Source organism: Scylla paramamosain, chromosome 37 (genome assembly GCF_035594125.1).
Source record: "Scylla paramamosain isolate STU-SP2022 chromosome 37, ASM3559412v1, whole genome shotgun sequence".
Taxonomy (NCBI): Eukaryota; Metazoa; Arthropoda; class Malacostraca; order Decapoda; family Portunidae; genus Scylla; species Scylla paramamosain.
Genome location: NC_087187.1, coordinates 11,992,023 through 12,012,230, shown reverse-complemented (window position 1 = coordinate 12,012,230; position 20,208 = coordinate 11,992,023). Strand labels below are relative to the sequence as shown.

The 20,208-nt window shown below is 40.3% G+C and overlaps 2 protein-coding genes across 2 annotated transcripts in view; one reads left to right on the top strand and one right to left on the bottom strand.

Annotated features, from left to right (window-relative positions):
- The window catches only part of LOC135091194 (monocarboxylate transporter 12-B-like), a 38,955-nt gene extending 21,629 nt beyond the window's left edge, over positions 1–17,326 (bottom strand). The window contains exon 1 of the mRNA XM_063988639.1: positions 17,205–17,326. The gene's annotated coding sequence lies outside the window, so the exon portion shown is untranslated. The remainder of the gene's footprint in view (positions 1–17,204) is intronic.
- Positions 17,327–18,781: 1,455 nt separating this feature from the next.
- Positions 18,782–20,208, top strand: LOC135091537 (uncharacterized). Its single transcript, XM_063989276.1, has 2 exons — positions 18,782–18,866; positions 19,089–20,208. Exons 1-2 carry the CDS (start codon positions 18,782–18,784, stop codon positions 19,739–19,741), a joined length of 738 nt encoding a protein of 245 aa, XP_063845346.1. The 3' UTR covers positions 19,742–20,208.

Below are 20,208 nucleotides of genomic sequence, written 5' to 3'. Positions count from 1 at the left end.
ATCAAGAAGCAAAGTTATTGCTTCACCCAGTGAAGGGGCGGTACTGAAGAATGACACAATATATTGAAGACATCAAAAAGAGTTCACAATAAAAATGAGTCAATATATTGTGTCAATAATATTGATCGTGTAAGGGTCCACTTAAGGTAACAATTTCCTGTCTCTCCCCGTCAATATTTAGCATCATTTTTAGGGTTTTCCAGGTGTTTCTTGGTGTTTCTAGACTCAACTGCATAGGAGGAAAAAGAGAGAGGAGTTGGAAAGGGAAGGAGTAATATGAGGGGGAGGGGTGACGAAAAGGAGGTACAAAGGAAAGGACGAAACAAAATACACTTCAGCCCAATATCATTAATTTTTTTTTTTATTAATGAAGTTAGCATTGTTTTGATATCTAATTATTACAAAAGTAAAACAAACTGTAATCCATAATAAAATCTGCTCTGGTTATGTTTTTGTTTCTCGGTAAAATAACGGTTTCACTATATATATATATATATATATATATATATATATATATATATATATATATATATATATATATATATATATATATATATATATATATATATATATATATATATATTTTTTTTTTTTTTTTTTTTTTTTTTTCTTTCTTTTTTTTGTGGCACCGTTCGTTTTTTTCTTTTTCTTTTTTTTTTAGATTATTGTTATCACAGTTTGGTAATCCTTTTTATATTTCAGGTATTAAAGTATATAGAAGTCATAATACGTATTCCAGTTGGGAGTCTTATTTCTTCTCGAGATTTTCAAAAGGAATTACGTTACGTAAACATAATGGCTGAGGCGAACAGTTGCCATGCCTCCTTCCCGGTCTCTACATCAATATTTAGCTAGTCTTCCTGATGTTTCCTGACTCATACTTGAAGAACAGCCAAAATTAACTACGAAATTAGATAAATAGCCCCCAAAGTTCCCCAAATCATTTTTATAATGATGCAGGCCCGTTCTGAGCGCCCATGAAAACGACGTCATCAGGATTCAGGACCCAGATCGAGACGTCTCCTCTTGCCTATCACTGTTTCTTCGTTAATACTTCCTTCAGTTTCTAGAGTTTTCCGGCCATTTCCAGGTATTTCCGGACTAAAATGCGTTCATTATACTAGTAAGAAAGAAAAATGAGGAATGGAGGGGAAAGAATGAAAGGGAGTATTGGTAGTAGCTGGAGGAGGAGGAGAAAGAAGAAATGGAGAGGAAGAAGGGTGGGAGTCTGGTAGTAGTAGTAGGAGGAGGAGGAGGAGGAGGAAGAGGAGGAGGAGGAGGAAATAAGAATGGATGAGGAGGAAGAAGGAAAGGAGGGGGAGTGTCTCTCTGATCGGCACCACGCACACACACAGGCCAGTGAAGCCGGTGGGAGTGTAGTGTTATACGGAGTTTCAGTGCCTTTTCTTAATATTTACCACCCAGTTTAACGCCGTTTGTAATGTGCGCACAGTACCGGTTTTAGGCTTGACACTCGCGCTTTTTGAACGCGTCTCCTATAAAGTAAAATGTCTGGCTTTTAGGGTGCGCCCACACGGTCAAACATTGTCCATCGAACACCCAGTGTTACTAGTTAACAATGGGAAGCAGAAAGGAGCGCTGATGACGTCAGCAGCGAGCACCAAGGGGACAAGGTACACGATAAACAAAGTTCTCTTCTCATCTCAGCAGCAATTTTCATGTTGATTGTGCAATTTTCTTGGCTTTGATTTTTAACTTATTGTGCACCATGGTTATGATGTACCGCACCAAACGCTGCAACAACCACCTGTCTCCCGAGCCCGCACTAAACTGACTTAAATACCTGTGTGTTGCCAGCGGACATCAGCTTCGAGCATTGCCGGTCTTTGCCTGGTGAACGGAGTAGATACTATGGTGTACAACTTCATCTGGTACCACTCTTTATCATATTAACTTCCCTCGTTTCAACGCTTATGACGTCATCATGCTCCGCGTTATGATATGGTAAGTGTCCCTCGTTTTTAACGTTTATGACGTCATGCTCGGCCTTATTTTTTATTATAATTATTATTTTTTTTTTTTTTTTTTTGTTTATTTAGGAGGAACACTGGCCAAGGGCAAAAAAAATCCAATAAATAAAAAAGCCTACTAAGATGCCAGTCCCAGAAAAGGGTCCAAAGCGGTAGTCAAAAAATGAAGGATAAGTGTCTTGAAACTTCCCTCTTACAGGAATTAGAGTCATAGGAAGGTGGAAATACAGAAACAGGCAAGGAGTTCCAGAGTTTACCAGAGAAAGGGATGAATGATTGAAAATACTGGTTAACTCTTGCATTAGAGAGATGGGCAGAATAGGGATGAAAGAAAGAAGAAAGTCTTGTGTAGTTAGGCCGCGGGAGGAGGGGAGGCATGCAGTCAGCAAGATCAGAAGAGAAGTTAGCATGAAAATAGCTGTAGAAGACAGCTAGAGATGCAACATTGCGGCGATGAGAGAGAGGCTGTTAGAGGAGATGAGTTGATACGAAAAGCTTTTTTTTATTCTACCCTGTCTAGAAGAGCGGTATGAGTGGAACACCCCCAGATATATGAAGCATACTCAATACATAGACGGATAAGGCCCTTGTACAGAGTTAGCAGCTAGGGGGTAAGAAAAACTGGCGACGTCTCAGAACACCTAATTTAATATAAGCTGTTTTATCTAGAGATATGTGAAATTTCCAGTTTAGGTTATAAGAAAAGGACAGACCGAGGATGTTCAATGTAGAAGAGAGGGCCAGCTGAGTGTCACTGAAGAAAAGGGGATAGTTGTCTGGAAGGTTGTGTCGAGTTGATAGATGGAGGAATGAGTTTTTATGGCATTGAACAACACCAAGTTTGCTCTGCCCCAATCAGAAATATTAGAAAGATCAGAAGTTAGGCGTTCCCTGGCTTCCCTGCGAGAAATGCTTACTTCCTGAAGGGTTGCGCGTCTATGAAAAGACGTGGAAAAGTGCAGAGTGGTATCATCTGCGTAAGAGTGGATAGGACAATAAGTTTGGTTTACAAGGTCATTGATGAATAATAAGAGTGGGGACTGGACAGAATCCTGAGGAACACCACTCTTAAAAGATTCTGGAGAAGAACAGTGACCGTCAACCACAGCAACAACAGAACGGTCAGAAAGGAAACTTGAGATGAAGTTACAGAGAGAAAGATAGAAGCCATAGAAAGGTAGTTTGGAAATCAAAGCTTTGTTCCAGACTCTATCAAAAGCTTTTGATATGTCCAAGGCAAAAGCAAAAGTTTCACCAAAATCTCTAAAAGAGGATGACCAAGACTCAGTAAGGAAACCCAGAAGATCACCAGTAGAGCGGCCTTGACGGAACCCATACTGGCGATCAGATAGAAGGTTGTGAAGTGATAGATGTGAAGTGATAGATGTTTAAGAATCTTCCTGTTGAAGATACTCAAAAATTTTAGATAGGTGGGAAATTAAAGCAATAGGATGGAAGTTTGAGTGATTAGAACGGACACCCTTTTTAGGAACAGGGTGAATGTAGGCAAATTTCCAGCAAGAAGGAAAGGTAGACCCCATCAGGTCCATAAGACTTCCGAGGGTTAGGCCAGCGAGGGCATGGAAAACATCATTACGAAGAATTATAATAGGTAGCATGAAGTTGTCAGAATCGTCCAAGGTAGTTTTTAGCAAAGGTCTAAGAGAAAAGTTCAGCTTTAGAAATAGATGTGATAGCGGTGGTGCCATCTGGTTGGAATAAAGGAGGGAAAGAAGAAGCAAAGTTATTGGAAATATTTTTGACTATATGCCAGAAGTCACGAGTTAGATCTTGAAAGATTTTGACACATTGTTAATGAAGGAGTTTTTGTCTAGTTGGAAAACAGACTTGGCATGGTTCCGGGTAGAAATATAAAATGCATGAGATTCTGGTGATGGAAGGCTTAAGTACCTCCTGTGGGCCACCTCTCTTATGTATAACACGAGAACAAGCTGTGTTGATCCTAGGTTTGGAAGGTTTAAGTCGAGAAAAAGAGTGAAGAATGTACGCCTCCATGCCAGACACTATAACCTCTGTTATGCGTTCAGCACACAAAGACAGGGTCGCTGACATGGAAGCAGTAATCATTCCAAGGAAAATCAGTAGTCATTCCAAGGAAAATCAGCAAAATACCTCCTCAGGTCCCACCAAACAACAGAGGCAAAACGCCAGAGGCAGCTTCGCTTAGGGGGATCCTTACGAGGGATTGGAGCGATAGGACAAGATAGATATGAGATTGTGGTTGGGGGAGCCCAACGGAGAAGAGAGGGTGACAGCATAAGCAGAAGGATTAGAGGTCAGGACAAGGTCAAGAATGTTGGGCGTATCTCCATGACGGTCAGGAATACGAGTAGAGTGTTGCACCAATTGCTTTAGGTTATGGAGGATAGCAAAGTTTAAGGCTAGTTCATCAGGATGATCAGTGAAGGGAGAGGAAAGCCAAAGCTGGTGGTAAACATTGAAGTCTCCAAGAATGGAGCTCTCTGCAAGAGGAGAGTAAGAATGTGCTCCACTTTGGAAGTTTAGTCAAAGAATTTCTTAGAGGAGTTTGGTGTGAGATATCACAGATAAATTTAGCTTGAGAGTGATTCTGTTGTTGTGGCCAGATGGTGGAAAACTCGGAAGATTCAAGAACGTGGGCACGAAAGCAGGTTAAATCGTTGCGCACATAAACGCAACCTCCAGCTTTGGATTGAAAATAAGGATTTGGATTCTTAATGCTTCATCCAAAGCTTTAAGGATCTTAAAGCTTTGGATCGAAAATGAGGATAGAGAAAGTAGGAGGGAACAGAAAAGTGGCTACTGTCATTTGCCTTAGACACCTTAGTTTCAGTGAGGAAAAGATGATGTTTAGAAGAGGAGAGGTGGTGTTTTACAGATTGAAAATTTGATCTTAGACCACGAATGTTGCAATAGTTAATGAAGAAAGAGTTGAGGGGGGTGTCAAGACATTTAGGGTCGTCGACTGAAGGGCAGTCCGACCTGGGGACATTTATGGTCCCCTTCCCAGATGGGGACTCCGAGGCTGGAGCAGAAGTCGCCATGAACTTTGAAATTATGACTGAAGGGTGTGTGTTATTAAGGGCTTGTAGTTTTGTGTGGAGGAAGAGAGTTGTCTTTACAGGGTAGGCTGTGATTGCCCCCTTGTGTTGCGAGATACAAAAGGAAACGTTCAGAGGTCACAGCTGTGTTTAATGATTAGGGTTTAATAATATGGTAACAGTGTTCGTCCGACAGACAGTGTTCGACAGTGTGGACGCACACTAAGTTTTTGTTTTTCCCGCTTTTTTTCATGAACGTCCCACAGTGTTATAAAGGCCAGATAATTTTGTCTCCAATGCGCAGCGTGAGGAAATGTTCGAATGTTACGTTTACTCATCAGCTGAATGCACTGCCAAAACAGCATCCTTGTTCGACACTAAGAATTTAGTGAAAACAATAAGACTCGGCACCTCAAACCCTTACTAAACTTCATTATGTCTGCTTTGTCTGGTTTCTCGTTTGTACGTTTGTTTTTAATTAATTGATTTTTTCTTTTCTTCCTTCATTTAAATGTTTAATATTCATTCTTAACAATCGTTCACTAAAACCTTCCACACATTAGTCTTAGTCAGTCTCTCTCTCTCTCTCTCTCTCTCGTTACAGCCACTTACACTTAAACACACACACACACACACAGTGCTATATATAGCCCTTTAATGTGCAAAATACCTTTCACCACAGTATGTATTCACAATTAACACAGTTCACTCCAAAATATAAGCTTCTGCACTGCAATGAAACGTGGGGATGTGCGTGACGAGGCAGCAGTCTGGTAAATAGCGGCACATCACACTTGAAGTCGATCCAACGCGTTAATAGCACAGTGAGATTAAGTCGATCCAACGCTTTGAAGTCGATCCAACGCGTTGGTAACAGTGAGATGAAGTTGATCCAACACATTGGTATCCAGCGTAGAAAAAGACAACACAGGGTGAGTATAACCGAGACGTGGCGAGGCGAGTCGCGGAGAGGCATCGGCTAAGCTGCAGTGTGTAGGTAGCCGGGGGTCTGCTGTTGCCACAGTTCCGCCTGATTATATATCCTCTGCTGACGTGGCTGCAGTGACGTAGCCTCCTTGCGGTGGTGCTTCATGAAGCAGAGATAGAGCTCCATGATGCCGAATTCCTTCGAAGCTTCGGGACACCACACCCCTCTCAGGCGAATCCGCTCGGTAGCACGTCGATCTGTTTTAAAATGTCACGAGAAAGCACAGTGACTAATAATGCATACCTCTCTAGGGATCGAGACAGCCTCCCATTCCTGGTTACTGTTCTTTGTCGTAGAACTTCTGGGGAAGCTACTTCATCATCACTTGTCACTTGTGGGTAATAATGCATACCTCTCTAGGGATCGAGACAACCTCCCACTCCTGGTTATTTTTCTTTGTCGTAGAATTAGAGAGGTGGACAGAATAGGGGTAAGAGAAAGAAGAAAGTCATGTACAGCGATTCCATGGGAGGAGGGGAGGCACACAGTCAGCAAGATTAAAAGAGCAGTTAGCATGAAAAATAGTGTTAGAAAATAGCAAGAGATACAACATTGCGACGATGAGAAAGAGGCTGAAGACAGTTAGAGGATGTGCCGAAAAGCTTTTGATTCCATCCTTTCTAGAAGAGCGGTATGAGTGGTACCCCCACCCCCATTCATGGTAGGCATACTCCATATATGGATGAGTTAGCAGCTTGCGGGGAGGGGGGAAGAAAAACTGGCGGAGACGACTCAGAAAGCTTAACTACAGACAAGCTGTTTTAACTAGAGATTTGATGTAGAGTTTCCATTTTAGATTATAAGTAAAGAACAAACTGAGGATATTTAGTGTAGAAGAAAATAAGATAGTTGTCTGAAACGCTGTGTCTAGTCGATAGATGGGGAGTTAATTTTTTGAGGTATTGAATACTAAATTTGCTCTGCCCAAATCATAAATTTTATACAGCGTTCTGTAGCTTCCCTGCGTGAACTGTTCACTTCCTGAAGTGTTGGACATCTACAAAAAGATGTAGTAAAATGTAGGGTGTTATCATCAGCGTAGGAGTAGATAGGACAAGAAGTTTGGTTTAGAAGATCATTGATGAATAATAAGAGACTGGGTGACAGGATAGAACCCTGAGGAACACCACTGTTAATAGATTTGGAAGAAGAACAATGGCCATCTACCACAGCAGCAATAGAAGGGTCGGAAAGGAAACTTGAGAAGAAGTTACAGAGAAAGATAGAAGACATAGAATGGTAGTTTGGAAATCAAAGGTTCGTGCCAGACTCTATCAAAAGCTTTTGATATGTCTCAGGCAACAGCAAAAGTTTTACCAAAATCTCTAAAAGAGGATGACCAAGACTCAGTAAGGAAAGCCAGATCACCAGTAGAACGGCCTTGACGGAACCCATACTGGCAAGCAAATAGAAGGCTGTGAAGTGATAGATGTTTATGAATCTTCCTGTTGAGGACAGATTCAAAACCTTTACATAGGCAGGAAATTAAAGCAAGTGGAGGGTTTTGAAGGAGGGAGTTTCAGGGATTAGAACGGGCACCCTTTTTGGGAACAGGCTGAATGTAAGCAAACTTCCAGGAAGAAGGAAAGGTAGATGTTGATAGACAGAGTTGAAAGAGTTTGACTAGGCTAAATGCAAGCACAGAGGCACAGTTTCGGAGAACAATAGGATGGACCCCATCAGGCCTCTAAACCTTACGAGGGTTTAGGCCAGCGAGGGCATGGAAAACATCTTAATGGGTAACATGAAGTAGTCAGAAGGTGGAAAAGAGGGAGGAACAGACCTTGAATTATCGAAGGTATAGTTTTTAGCAAAGGTTTGAGAGAAGAGTTCAGCTTTAGAAATAGATGAGATGGCAGTGGTGCCATCATCAAATTGAAGAAGCAAAATTATTGGAGATGTTCTTGGCTAGGTGCCAGAAGTCACGAGAGGAGTTAGATTTTAAAAGATTTTGACACTATTAATGAAGGAGCTTTTGGGTAGTTGGAGAATAGACTTAGCATGATTCTGGGCAGAAATATAAAGCGCATGAGATTCAAATGATGGAAGGCTCAAGTACCGTTTGTGGGCCACCTCTTTATCATATATAGAACAAGAACAGGCTGTGTTAAACCAAGGATTGGAAAGTTTAGGTAGAGAGAAAGAGTGAGGAATGTACACCTCCATGCCAGACACTATCATCTCTGTTATGCGCTCACTATACAGAGACGGAACTCTGAGACGGAAGTAGTAGTTATTCCAAGGAAAATCAGCATAATACTTCCTCAGAACCTTTTAATAGGCGGAGGCAAAACTCCAGAGTCACCTCCACTTTGGGAGACCCTTAGGAAAGACTGGAGAGATGACAATATACAGATATGAGATTGTGAGCCCAACAGAGAAGATAGGGTAACAGCATAAGCAGAAGGATTAGAGGTTAGGAAAAGGTCAAGAATCTTGGGCGTATCTCCAAGACGGTAAGGAATATAAATAGGTATTGCACCACTTGCGTTAGCTCGTGGAGGATAGCAAAGTTAAAGGCTAGTTCACCAGGATGGTCAGTGAAGGGAGAGGAAAGCCAAAGCTGTTGGTGAACATTGAAGTCTCCAAGAATGGAGATCTCAGCAGAAGGGAAGTCAGAATGTGCTCCACTTTGGAAGAAGTCAAAGAATTTCTTATAATTAGAGGAGTTAGGTGAAAGGTGTACAGTACATATAAATTTAGTTTAAGAGTGATTCTATAATCGTAATTAGATAGTGGAAATCTCAGAAGATTAAAGAGAGTGGGCATGAGAGGACCTCAAGTCATTGAAAGGTCTCTCCATCTTTTTCTTTTGTTCCCACGTTTTTTTCTCCTCTCTACTCACTGTATTTTTTTCTTCTCATTTTCTTGCTGATTTTCTTTCTGTTTTTGTTAGCTCGTCTTTCGTGTACAGGTAACACTTCTCGGATCTTTTCTCTCTATTCTCCCCCTTTATCTCTGTTACTCGCGTGGGCTGGAAAGGAGAAATGTTAATGGTATCATTTTTAGTGTTCGAATATAATGTGACAAGAGAGAGAGAGAGAGAGAGAGAGAGAGAGAGAGAGAGAGAGAGAGAGAGAGAGAGAGAGAGAGAGAGAGAGACCCAGCAAACCACACATCTATGAATTATTATACCCTTTACTCTTGTTTTCGTTTTCACCTATATGAGTTTTTTTTTTTTTCACCATCATCATCATCATCATCATCTCTCTCTCTCTCTCTCTCTCTCTCTCTCTCTCTCTCTCTCTCTCTCTCTCTCTCTCTCTCTCTCTCTCTCTCTCTCTCTCTCTCTCTCTGTGTTTGTGTTTGTGTGTGTGTGTGTGTGTGTGTGTGTGTGTGTGTGTGTGTGTGTGTGTGTGTGTGTGTGTGTGTTAGTGTCTCATTTCTGAAGGAGTTGGAGTTACAGTACTGATCGATCTCATCCATTTAAGTTCTTGTGAAAGGAAATTCTATCGAATGTTCATACAGCCTGAATATATATATATATATATATATATATATATATATATATATATATATATATATATATATATATATATATATATATATATATATATATACTCGTATATATATATATATATATATATATATATATATATATATATATATATATATATATATATATATATATATATATATATATATATAGATAGATAGATAGATAGATAGATAGATAGATAGATAGATAGATAAATAGATAGAGAGAGAGAGAGAGAGAGAGAGAGAGAGAGAGAGAGAGAGAGAGAGAGAGAGAGAGAGAGAGAGAGAGAGAGAGAGAGGTTTCTGCGAAGGAAAAGTGCAAATAGAATTAAGTGTAAATGAAAAAAAAAATCTGAAGACATGAATAGAGAAAAAAAAACAGTAAAAAGAGAGAAGGGAAAGAAAAAAAACACAGATCTCTGCTTATAAAAAAAAAAATGCATTTCATCAGTCAGCGGGTCTCTTTTATTTATTTTATTTTTTTCATTTTTTCCCCGGCATCATAGGCCAGCTGTATGAAGCAGGCGTTCTAAATAATAAATACGAGTCAGCTTGGCAAGATTCATAATAGCAGACGTTTAGCCGCCTGAAATTAGTGCGTGAAAAAAAACAGTCGAGAAGAACAAATAGAAAGGAGAATCCATGAAGTTGGGATGATTTTAAAAGGAACGCAAAGGAACACAAACGATGAACGAGCAGCATCATACGTGTTGCCTCTTATGAGATTCCTTATGACTAGGCACGTACGGGCAGTCTGAGCATCAGGTTATAATCAGGTTATAAGATTGTGAGGAATGAGTAAAATAAAATAAAAAAAAAAGATCAGAGGTCACCCAAACTAAACACTATAAGAATTTAAAAGTATATGTTCATTATCATTATCATTACCATTATTATTACCACTGTCATCATCATCGTTATCATCACCATCCATCATTATCATTATCATTATCATCAAAGAAATACGGCGGCATTAAAACCCAATAAAAATGGACGAATTACCACGTCACCTGGGTAATGTGCGGCTGTTAGGGAGGGCAACACCTGTGTGGCAGTGTGTCATTACCTAACTGCTCGAAGTGGAAGCCCACGTTGTTGGCAACACTGGTCATTTGGGCGTTGTCCGGGAGAGATCGTAAGACTGCCTCGCCCCTCATCCTATCTCCGCGAGGTCTCTCTCTCTCTCTCTCTCTCTCTCTCTCTCTCTCTCTCTCTCTCTCTCTCTCTCTCTCTCTCTGAAGTAAGACAACTAAATCCACCTACACACTTTGTTTTAATTTAAATTTTATAATCAGACTAGCAATATACACAAGTCTATTTCATGCAAAGAAATACAAGAAAAACAGGAAAAACCGCAAGAAGTCACTAGGCCTACGTGTGGCAGTCCATGTGTGAAACGTGCCACATATTTCCATCTTTCATCTTCATCCATGAATTTGCTTCTTTTTAAACCTCCCCAATGACTTAGCACTAACAACCTTAGGACTTCATGTTAACTGTTTCGTTAAGGTAAACTGGCGATCAATGAGCAGGTGTGATCATTACAGCAAATATCTTAATCGTAACGAAAAATATAACTCGCAGACATATAAATTAATTCGAAACAATCATGTACAGTAAACATTTCCTATAACATAATGAATTTTTCGCAACTATTAGCCAGTGACTTTAATGAGAAGTGTCAGCTGCAGTACTTATCAATCAGGCCACAGGGTCGTGCTGGCGAAACACAGGATGAAGCAAATTTTTATTAATTTTTCGTTTATGAAAACGTTGGAAAAGTTAAAATTTCCTTCTCTTCACAGTCGCAATCCCCACACTACGCTACCCAGTACATTCACAGCACTGTCGAAATTTGTTAGTACGGACAACAGGAACGGAAAATTTAAGAGTGTATGAGGCTAATTTTGTCTTTTTAGGATACGAATGTACGAGTGTAATAAAAATATCAAGAAAGTGTTCATAGACGAAAAAATCTTTAGCAGTGAATAAGTTAAAACTTGACAAAGAAAAGGACGATAATAAAAATAAAACCAAAGCAAAAATGCTTACACCACCACCACCACCACCACCACCACCACCACCACCACCATCATCAACAACAACAACAACAACAACAACAACAACAACAACAACAACAAAAACGACAACAACAACACGCCCATTGCCGCCCAACAGTAACACTAAACATCACTGTGCAAACAACTTATGATTTCCTCCGGGAGAGAGAGAGAGAGAGAGAGAGAGAGAGAGAGAGAGAGAGAGAGAGAGAGAGAGAGAGAGAGAGAGAGAGAGAGAGAGAGAGAGAGAAATCAGAAACCATTAGTGTCCATAAATATAAACGCCACACGAGAACACCCTAACGTCACACACACACACACACGTCACAAGTGTTCTATGTAACTTGCCATCGTAAGCCACTTAATTAACAATCTACTAATGTTAAACATTCAGCTAAAATAACTGCGCTAATAACTGTGATCTTCCTCGGGTATTCACCTGGCTAATGTATTAGCCTTATCCTTATTCCCTCACCCACAATTTTGTTTAATATATTTAATTTACTTTTTTTTTTCCTCTTCATCTTTTGCTACTGCTTTTCTCGCCTTATTTTTCATTCTTGTTCTTGATCTTGTTCTACCCCTCCTCCTCTTCCTCCTCTTAACTTTTCTCTACCGTCCTGTCCATGCTTATATAAAACCTACCTACCCATCAATTACACACACACACACACACACACACACACACACACACACACACACACACACACACACACACACACACACACACACACACACACACACGCACACACACCATCCTTAGCACTATCCCATACTACAATTTCACACGTGAAGCAGGCAGCAGACACCTGCCAAAACGATAAGGTCTGAAGCACTGGATAAGGGGTTGCTGTGAACTTATCATTAAACCCAACTATGATTTCACTGAACGTTTTGCCTTTGTGTCTCACAATAGAAAGGGGCACTCACAGCCTGCCCTCTAAAGACATCTTTCTTCCTTCACACAAAATTACAAACACCTAATTACAAACACACTTCACTCAAAATTCAAAATTATCATGGCGACTCCTACTCCAGCCTTAGGGTCCCCATCTGGGGAGGGGACTACAAATGTCCCCAGGTCGGACTGCCTTTCTGTCGACGACCCTAAGTGTCTTGACACCCCCCTCAACTTTTTCTTCTAGTATCTAGTTCTAGTTCTAGTATGTTCTTCTAGTATCGACCATAAATGTCTTGACAAACCCACTCAACTTTTTCTTAATTAGCTTCTGCAACATTCGCGGTCTTAAATCTAATTTTTAATCTGTAAAACACCACCTCTCCTGTCCTAAACCTCATCTTTTCCTCATTGAAACACAGATGTCTGAGGCAACTGACAGTAGCCCCTTTTCTGTCCCCTCTTACTTTCTTTATCCTCATTTTCAATCCAAAGCTGGATGTTGCGCTCATGTGCTCAACGACTTGACCTGCTCTCGTGCCCACGCTCTTGAATTTTCTGAGTTTTCCACCATGTCGCTACGACTACAGAGTCACACTCAAGCTAAATTTATCTTCGTTGTATACCTCTCACCTAACTCCTCTGACTGCAAGAAATTCTTTAACTTCCAAAGTGGAGCACATTCTGCCTCTCTTCCCTTTTGCGGAGATCTCCATTCTTGGAGATTTCAATGTTCACCACCAGCTTTGGCTTTCCTGTCCCTTCATTTATCCTCCTGGTGAACTAGCCATCAACTCTGCTATCCTCCACGACCTCGAGCAATTGGTGCAACACCCTACTCGTATTCCTGACCGTCTACGGCCAATATTCTTGACCTTTTCCTATCCTATAATCTTTCTGCTTATGCTGTTACCCTCTCTTCTCTGTTGGGCTCCTCCGATCACAATCTCATATCTGTATCTTGTCCTATCGCTCCAATCCCTCCCTAGAATCTCCCCTAAGCGGAGGTGCCTCTGGTGTTTTGCCGCTGCTAGTAGGCGGGACCTGAGGAGGTATTTTGCTGATTTTCTTTGGAATGACTACTGCTTCCGTGTCAGAGACCCATCTCTGTGTACCGAGCGCATAACAGAGGTTACAATATCTGGCATGGAGGCGTACATTCCTCAATCTTTTTCTTAACCTAAACCTTCCAAACCTTGGTTTAACACAGCTTGTTCTTATGCTATACATGATAGAGAGGTGGCCCACAAAAGGTATTTGAGCCTTCCATGACCAGAATCTCATGCACGTTATATTTCTGCCGAAACCATGTCAAGTCTGTTCTCCAACTAGTCAAAAATTCATTCTTTAATTGACAGTGTCAAAATCTTTCAAGATCTAACTCCTCTCGTGACTTCTGGTACCTAACCAAAACCATCTCCAATAACGTCGCTTCTTCTTCCCCTCCTTTATTTCAACCAGACTGTACCACTGCTATCACATCCATCTCTAAAGGTGAACTCTTCACTCAAACCTTTGCTAAAAACTCTACCTTGGACGATTCAGGGCTTGTTCATCCCTCTCTTCCATCTTTTGACTACTTCATGTTACTTTTTAAAATTCTTCACAATGATGTTTTCCATGCCTTCGCTGGCCTAAACCCTCGAAAGGATTATGGACCTGATGGGGTCCCTCCTATTGTTCTCAGAAACTCCGCCTCCGTGCTTGCATCTTGTCTAGCCAAACTCTTTCAACTCTGTTTGTCAACATCTACCTTTGCTTCTGTCTGGATGTTTGTCTATATTCAGCCTGTTGTAAAAAGGGTGACCATTCTAATCCCTCAACCTACCGACGTATTGCTTTAATTTCCTACCGATCTAAAGTTTTTATTATTACTATTATTATTATTATTATTATTATTATTATTATTATTATTATTATTATTATTATTATTATTATTCTATCCTAAACAGGAAGATTTTTAAACATCTATTACTGCACAATCTAATATCTGGTAGCGTCAGAGGCGGTCAAGGCCGTTCTATTGGTGATATTCTGGCTTTCCCCTACTTTTAGAGATTTTGGTGAAACATTTGAGTCTGGCACAATGTTTTGATTCCCAAACTACCCTCCTATGGCTTTTATCCTTCTCTCTGTAATTTCAAGTTTCCTTTCATCACATCCTTTGATCACTGTTCTTCTCCTAAATCTATTAACAGTGAGGTTCCTCAGAGATCTGCCCTCTCACCCACTCTCTTCCTAATTATTCATTAATGATCTTCTAAAACAAACTTCTTATCCTATCCACTCCTACGCTCATAATACCGCTGCAATTTTCCACGTCTTTTCATAGACGTCTAACCCTTCAGGAAGTAAACAATTCATGTAGGAAAGCCACAGAACGCCTGACTTCTGATTTCTCTAGAATTTCTGATTGGGGCAGAGCAATCTTGGTATTGATCAATACCTCCATCTATCAACTAGACACAACCTTCCAGACAACTATCACCTCTTCTTCAATGACACCCAACTCTCCCCCTCTTCTAAAGTGAACATCCTCTGTCTGTCCTATTTTTTTTTTTTTTTATAATCTAAGCTGGAAATTTCACATTTCATCTCTAGCTAAAACAGCTTTTATGAAGTTAGGCGTTCTGAGACGTTTCCACCAGTTTTTCTCATCCCTCCCCCCACCAGCTGCTAACTGTATAAGGGCCTTCCGTCCTTCCTTCCGTGTATTGAGTATACTGTACATGTCTGGGGAGGCGTCTCTTATAAACGTAAAAATAATGGATATGTAAGAAACAGATAAATATATAAATTAATAAATAGCTGGGCGTGGCATAGCTCGACAGTGATTTACAAGAATGTGTATGGGAGCAGTAGTGGCAGGTCTTTTAATTACCTTGAGCGTGTAAAATTATGAATCATTAACAAAGTTTCGAATCTGGACAAAGGTCATCTTATTTATTCATTTATCTTATTTATTTATTTATTTTTATTTATTTATTTACTTTTTTTTTTCTTTGTCACGTTTTTCGCTTTGCACGAGCTGGCATGTGCACCCGTGACCGTAAGACGACGCCTCGAATCTCCGCTAAGACAATGTTTAATCAACTATTTTCGTTGTTATTGGTAAAAATACTTACATGTGGGAGCCTTAAGAAGACAAACAATATTTAATCGTCTGTTATCGCCGCCTCTCAGTACCATTTTCTAAAACACTTCTACATCGCACCTCTACTACTACTTTACTTTAATGCTAACTGCTCTTCTGATCTTGCTAACTGCATACCTCCCCTCCCGCGGCCTCGCTGCACGAGACTTTCTTCTTTCTCATACCTCTATTCTGTCCACCTCTCTAATGCAAGAATTAACCAGTATTCTCAGTCATTCATCCTTTTTCTCTGGTAAAGTCTAGAATTCTTTGCCTGCTTCTGTATTTCCACCTTCCTATAACTTGAACTTCTCCAAAAGGGAGGTTTGAAGAAATTTAGCCTTAAATTTTTTAATACCGCTTCGAACCCTATTCGGGGACCGGCATCTCAGTGGGTTATTTTTTCTTATTGGATTTTTGTTCCCCTTTGCCAGTGTCCCATATATATATATATATATATATATATATATATATATATATATATATATATATATATATATATATATATATATATATATATATATATATATATATATATATACAAACTAATCATCAGAAGGTAATATGTATTTTCCCACAATTTTTTTTTTCTTTACCTCGATCAGTTTATTGACTAACGCCGACAACGTACAGTTTGCATGGTATATTAGGACCAAAACGGTGATTCCCAACGAAAGACTATGGCATTTGCGAATCTTTACCCAGAGCGAATGTCGTGACTAACCTCGAACTGTGGCCAGGCTCCGAACCCGCGCTCCTGAAGACCCCTTTGCCACAAAAGCGCGCCGGTTACCACTGCACCATGGTTATAGACCTGAACCGCGGCTATAACGATACACTGTGTCCTTGAATATCATTTTATCTTTATGAAAATTTTGGTGATTTACATTGACACTTTTATGAAGCTAAATATTGTTTAAAAGAAGTGAGAATATATATATATATATATATATATATATATATATATATATATATATATATATATATATATATATATATATATATATATATATATATATATATATATATATATTGTTAAGACCACAAATCCCCGCCCTTCCCACAGTTGCCTCAAATGGATTAGCTTTCCCCGAGTCACCACCAACGTGAATGGGAGCAGGGGTTACTATGGGTTACAAGGTCCACTTTTGATTCTTGTCTCCATTTTATCAACGGTCATAACACCACCTTACACAGATGAGGTCGCCAGTCTGTTTTACCTACCCACAGACAAGGGAAATACAACAATTATTAAACAGCACAGCTGAGAAAGGATCGACAACCACGTCTAGAGAAAAAAAAACAATTACATCAACAACACGTATATGGTCGAGGTATAAGACCCCGATCGACTACCGCCCTCGTATCAAAGTCACCCATTCTCACTGTATTACCAAGTACTCGGCTTGCTTCAGCACTGTCCAGGAGTAATGCCTCCAAAATAAGTGTGTTACAAATTACTAAACTCACCGGTAGATTGATGTGGAGACTTCTAAAGCCGATACTATCGGCCTTACTTACGTAAGGCCGATACTTACTCAATTTTCCCCTTAAAGCAAGTGACCCTTCTAGCTCTATCTCCTTCCCAGTCCCCTCCGAACAACGCTGCTTACCTGCGTATGTCTATCTCTCGAGGTGGCTGGACGATGACTGACTATAGCAGCGGGGCAACGCTCTCACATCCTGCTACTAAGGGGAGTGGTTGGTGACAAGAGAGAGGGGTGGGGTGGTGATACATACACCCGCCTAATCGCTTACTGCTCTCCGCGCTGGCTTGTATCAACAAAACACTTTATTTCTGAAAATTTTAGTGACTAAAGTATGGGGCCTGGATGAACACTGATTACTTTATCGTCAAAAGGAACTCCTCTACTAAATACTGGGCGAGACTTAAACTGAATGAACAAGGGAAAATAAAGAAAATTACGTGGGGAACACGAGTGACTATAGTCGTTTTCAGTAGCACTCCGCAACCAGTAAGTGTTAGGGGTTGAAGGATGTGAGCGTACTGAACACAATTAATCCGCTGCCAGACGACCCTCGCTTGTCCCTGCCGGAAAAAAAAACTGTCGCACGCCTTAGTTCAGAGATTACAGAGTGGAAGCATCATATACTACTACCGAGAATACGAGAAATAAGCATGGAGAGGGACAGCACCACCGATACATACATGGAAGACGAAGACTGCCAGCCTTTTACGTCAAGTCCTTGTTTGAAGCCTCCTCTAACCATTGCAAGCATTGCTGAGATACAGCCTGAGGCAGATATGGGTGTAGTGATGGGAGCCCAGCAGTAGCTACTTCTTACTTCATGGAAAGGTAATTATGTCCGCCACTTCTTACCAATGTATCATGTGTAAACAAAGGGTTTCATGAAGGCTTGGAAGAAAATAGGATATATTTGTGTTTCTTTGGCGATTTTTTTTTTCTATTTATTTTTAAATTTATTAAATTTCTTCCTTTTACCTTCCTCTTCTCCTATAGTGTTCACATGTCCACTACCGTGGACATGTGAAGCTATGAAGCTATGAAGCTTGAAGCTATGAAGCAGAGTGAAATTGTGGAGTTAAAAGTGTTTAATAATAGACTACAATCCTAATTAGGGAAAGGTTTGGTTAAGTTAGAATGGGTTATGTTAGGTGGGTTTGGCCCATCTAATTTAGGTTAGATTAGGTTTTATTAGGGTCTTGCAATGGCCAAATACTCATTTCTTATATATAGGTTATGCTGGGTCAGGATATGTAGCTAGGTTTGGCCCTTCCAATTTAGGTTAGGTTTTATTAGGGTCTTCTAATGCCCAAATACTCATTGCTCATATAAAGTTTAGGTTAGGCTATGTTAGGTTAATTTAGGTCAGGTAGGGTTAGGTTAGGTAGGTTTGCCACTTCCAATTTAGGTTAGATTACCTAAATTAAGGTCTTCTAATGTCCAAATACTAATTTCTTATATATAGTTTATGTCAGGTTAGGTGTGGTTATGTTGGGTTGGTGTGTTGGGTACCCATTTCTCGATCAACACTATGGCTTCCAACCACATGCTAGATTTGGGAAAGATTTTCCCACAGGCAGAGACTTTGTTCAAATCCCAAATAACTAGTATGTTAATATTTTCAACTGTATACTTTTTTTTTTTTTTTTTTTTGTAGGGAACACCATCCAAAGCAGGAAGTCCTGGCAGATGTTCTGGACAACATGAGTGAGATGGAATTCTTCAGGTACCTTTGCCTCACAAGGAAATCTTTTGACGACACCTTGGACTTGATACACAAGGCTTATGGTGAGGGGTCTTCAGGTACCAGCCTTTATTTCGGTCCAAGAAAACCTTTGTACCTCACACTGTGGTATTTAGGCACACAGAGTACCTACCATGGAATCTCGGAGATGTGTTTAAGTGTGTCCAGAGATTGATTGATGTCCTGTGTGAGACAGGAAAGGATGTCTTTTTTGTGGCCAACTCCTCAAATTCCTGAAATTGAGCAGGAATTTTAACAAATGGGATGAATTCCTGGTGTGGTGGGGGCTGTGGATGGCTGCCACATTCACATCAAAGCTCCATCAGCCACTCAGGCTGATTTCATTGACAGGACTCAGAGGTATAGTGTTATTCTTCTTGCAGTTAGCTTGCCTAATAAACGTTTTTCCTATATTCAAGGGGGCTTCCCGGGATCTTCCCATGATAGCCGAGTGCTAAACTCATGTTCACTTTTTCAGAAAATAGAAAACAGTGATCGTAATTATTTCCCATCACCACAATATCATATTGTTGGAGACTCTGCCTTTGGACTCCAAAAGCATTTAATGGTACCTTTTAAGAACACTGGAAACTTGTCACCTGCAGAGATTAATTTCAGTACAAAACTGTCCAGAGCAAGAGTTACCATTGAAAATGCTATTGGTTTTCTGAAGGGTAGGTTTCGACGATTAAAGTATGTCGATGATGATGTAGCGCGGATACCGAAAATCATAAAAGCATGTTGTGTTCTTCACAACATCTCAATAACTCAGCCTGATAAAGTTGACATCCTTGAGAGGGAAGGGCTGGTGGATGATACTGCTGAGCACTTCAGTTCTTCACTGTCATCAGCCCTGCCACGAAATATGGCTGGTGTGCATAAAAGACCGGCATTGGTGCGCATGCTACAAGGTTATTGAATAGCTGAATGGTAATGAGTGGCAGTTAAACACAAAAAGTGAAGGCAACAAGCAAAAGGACTTTTTAGGGTTTCAGCTGTGAATGCCTATTTTTCAGTAACAATAACATACCTACTGTGATCAAAAGCAGAAACATGGGCTCTAAGTAGAAAATTCAAGTGATCGCAGAATGCTGAGGTATATGACAGGGATCAGGTGGCAGGACAGGGGGTCCAGTGCAGATGTAGCTAACATGTGGTGTAGATGATTTGGAATCAATGCTCAGAAGGGAAAGACTGCATTGGTTTGGACATGTTAAGAAAGCAGGAGAGGATATGGTGTTGGAGACTTTGGAGACATTGGAGGTGGAAGGAAGGAGACCAGTTGGTAGACCCTGGAAAACACGTGTGTATACAGGAAGACTTGGCATTGCTGGGAATGGATGAGCATGGGGCAGAGACAGAGTAGAATGGAGGAGAGCCATAAAG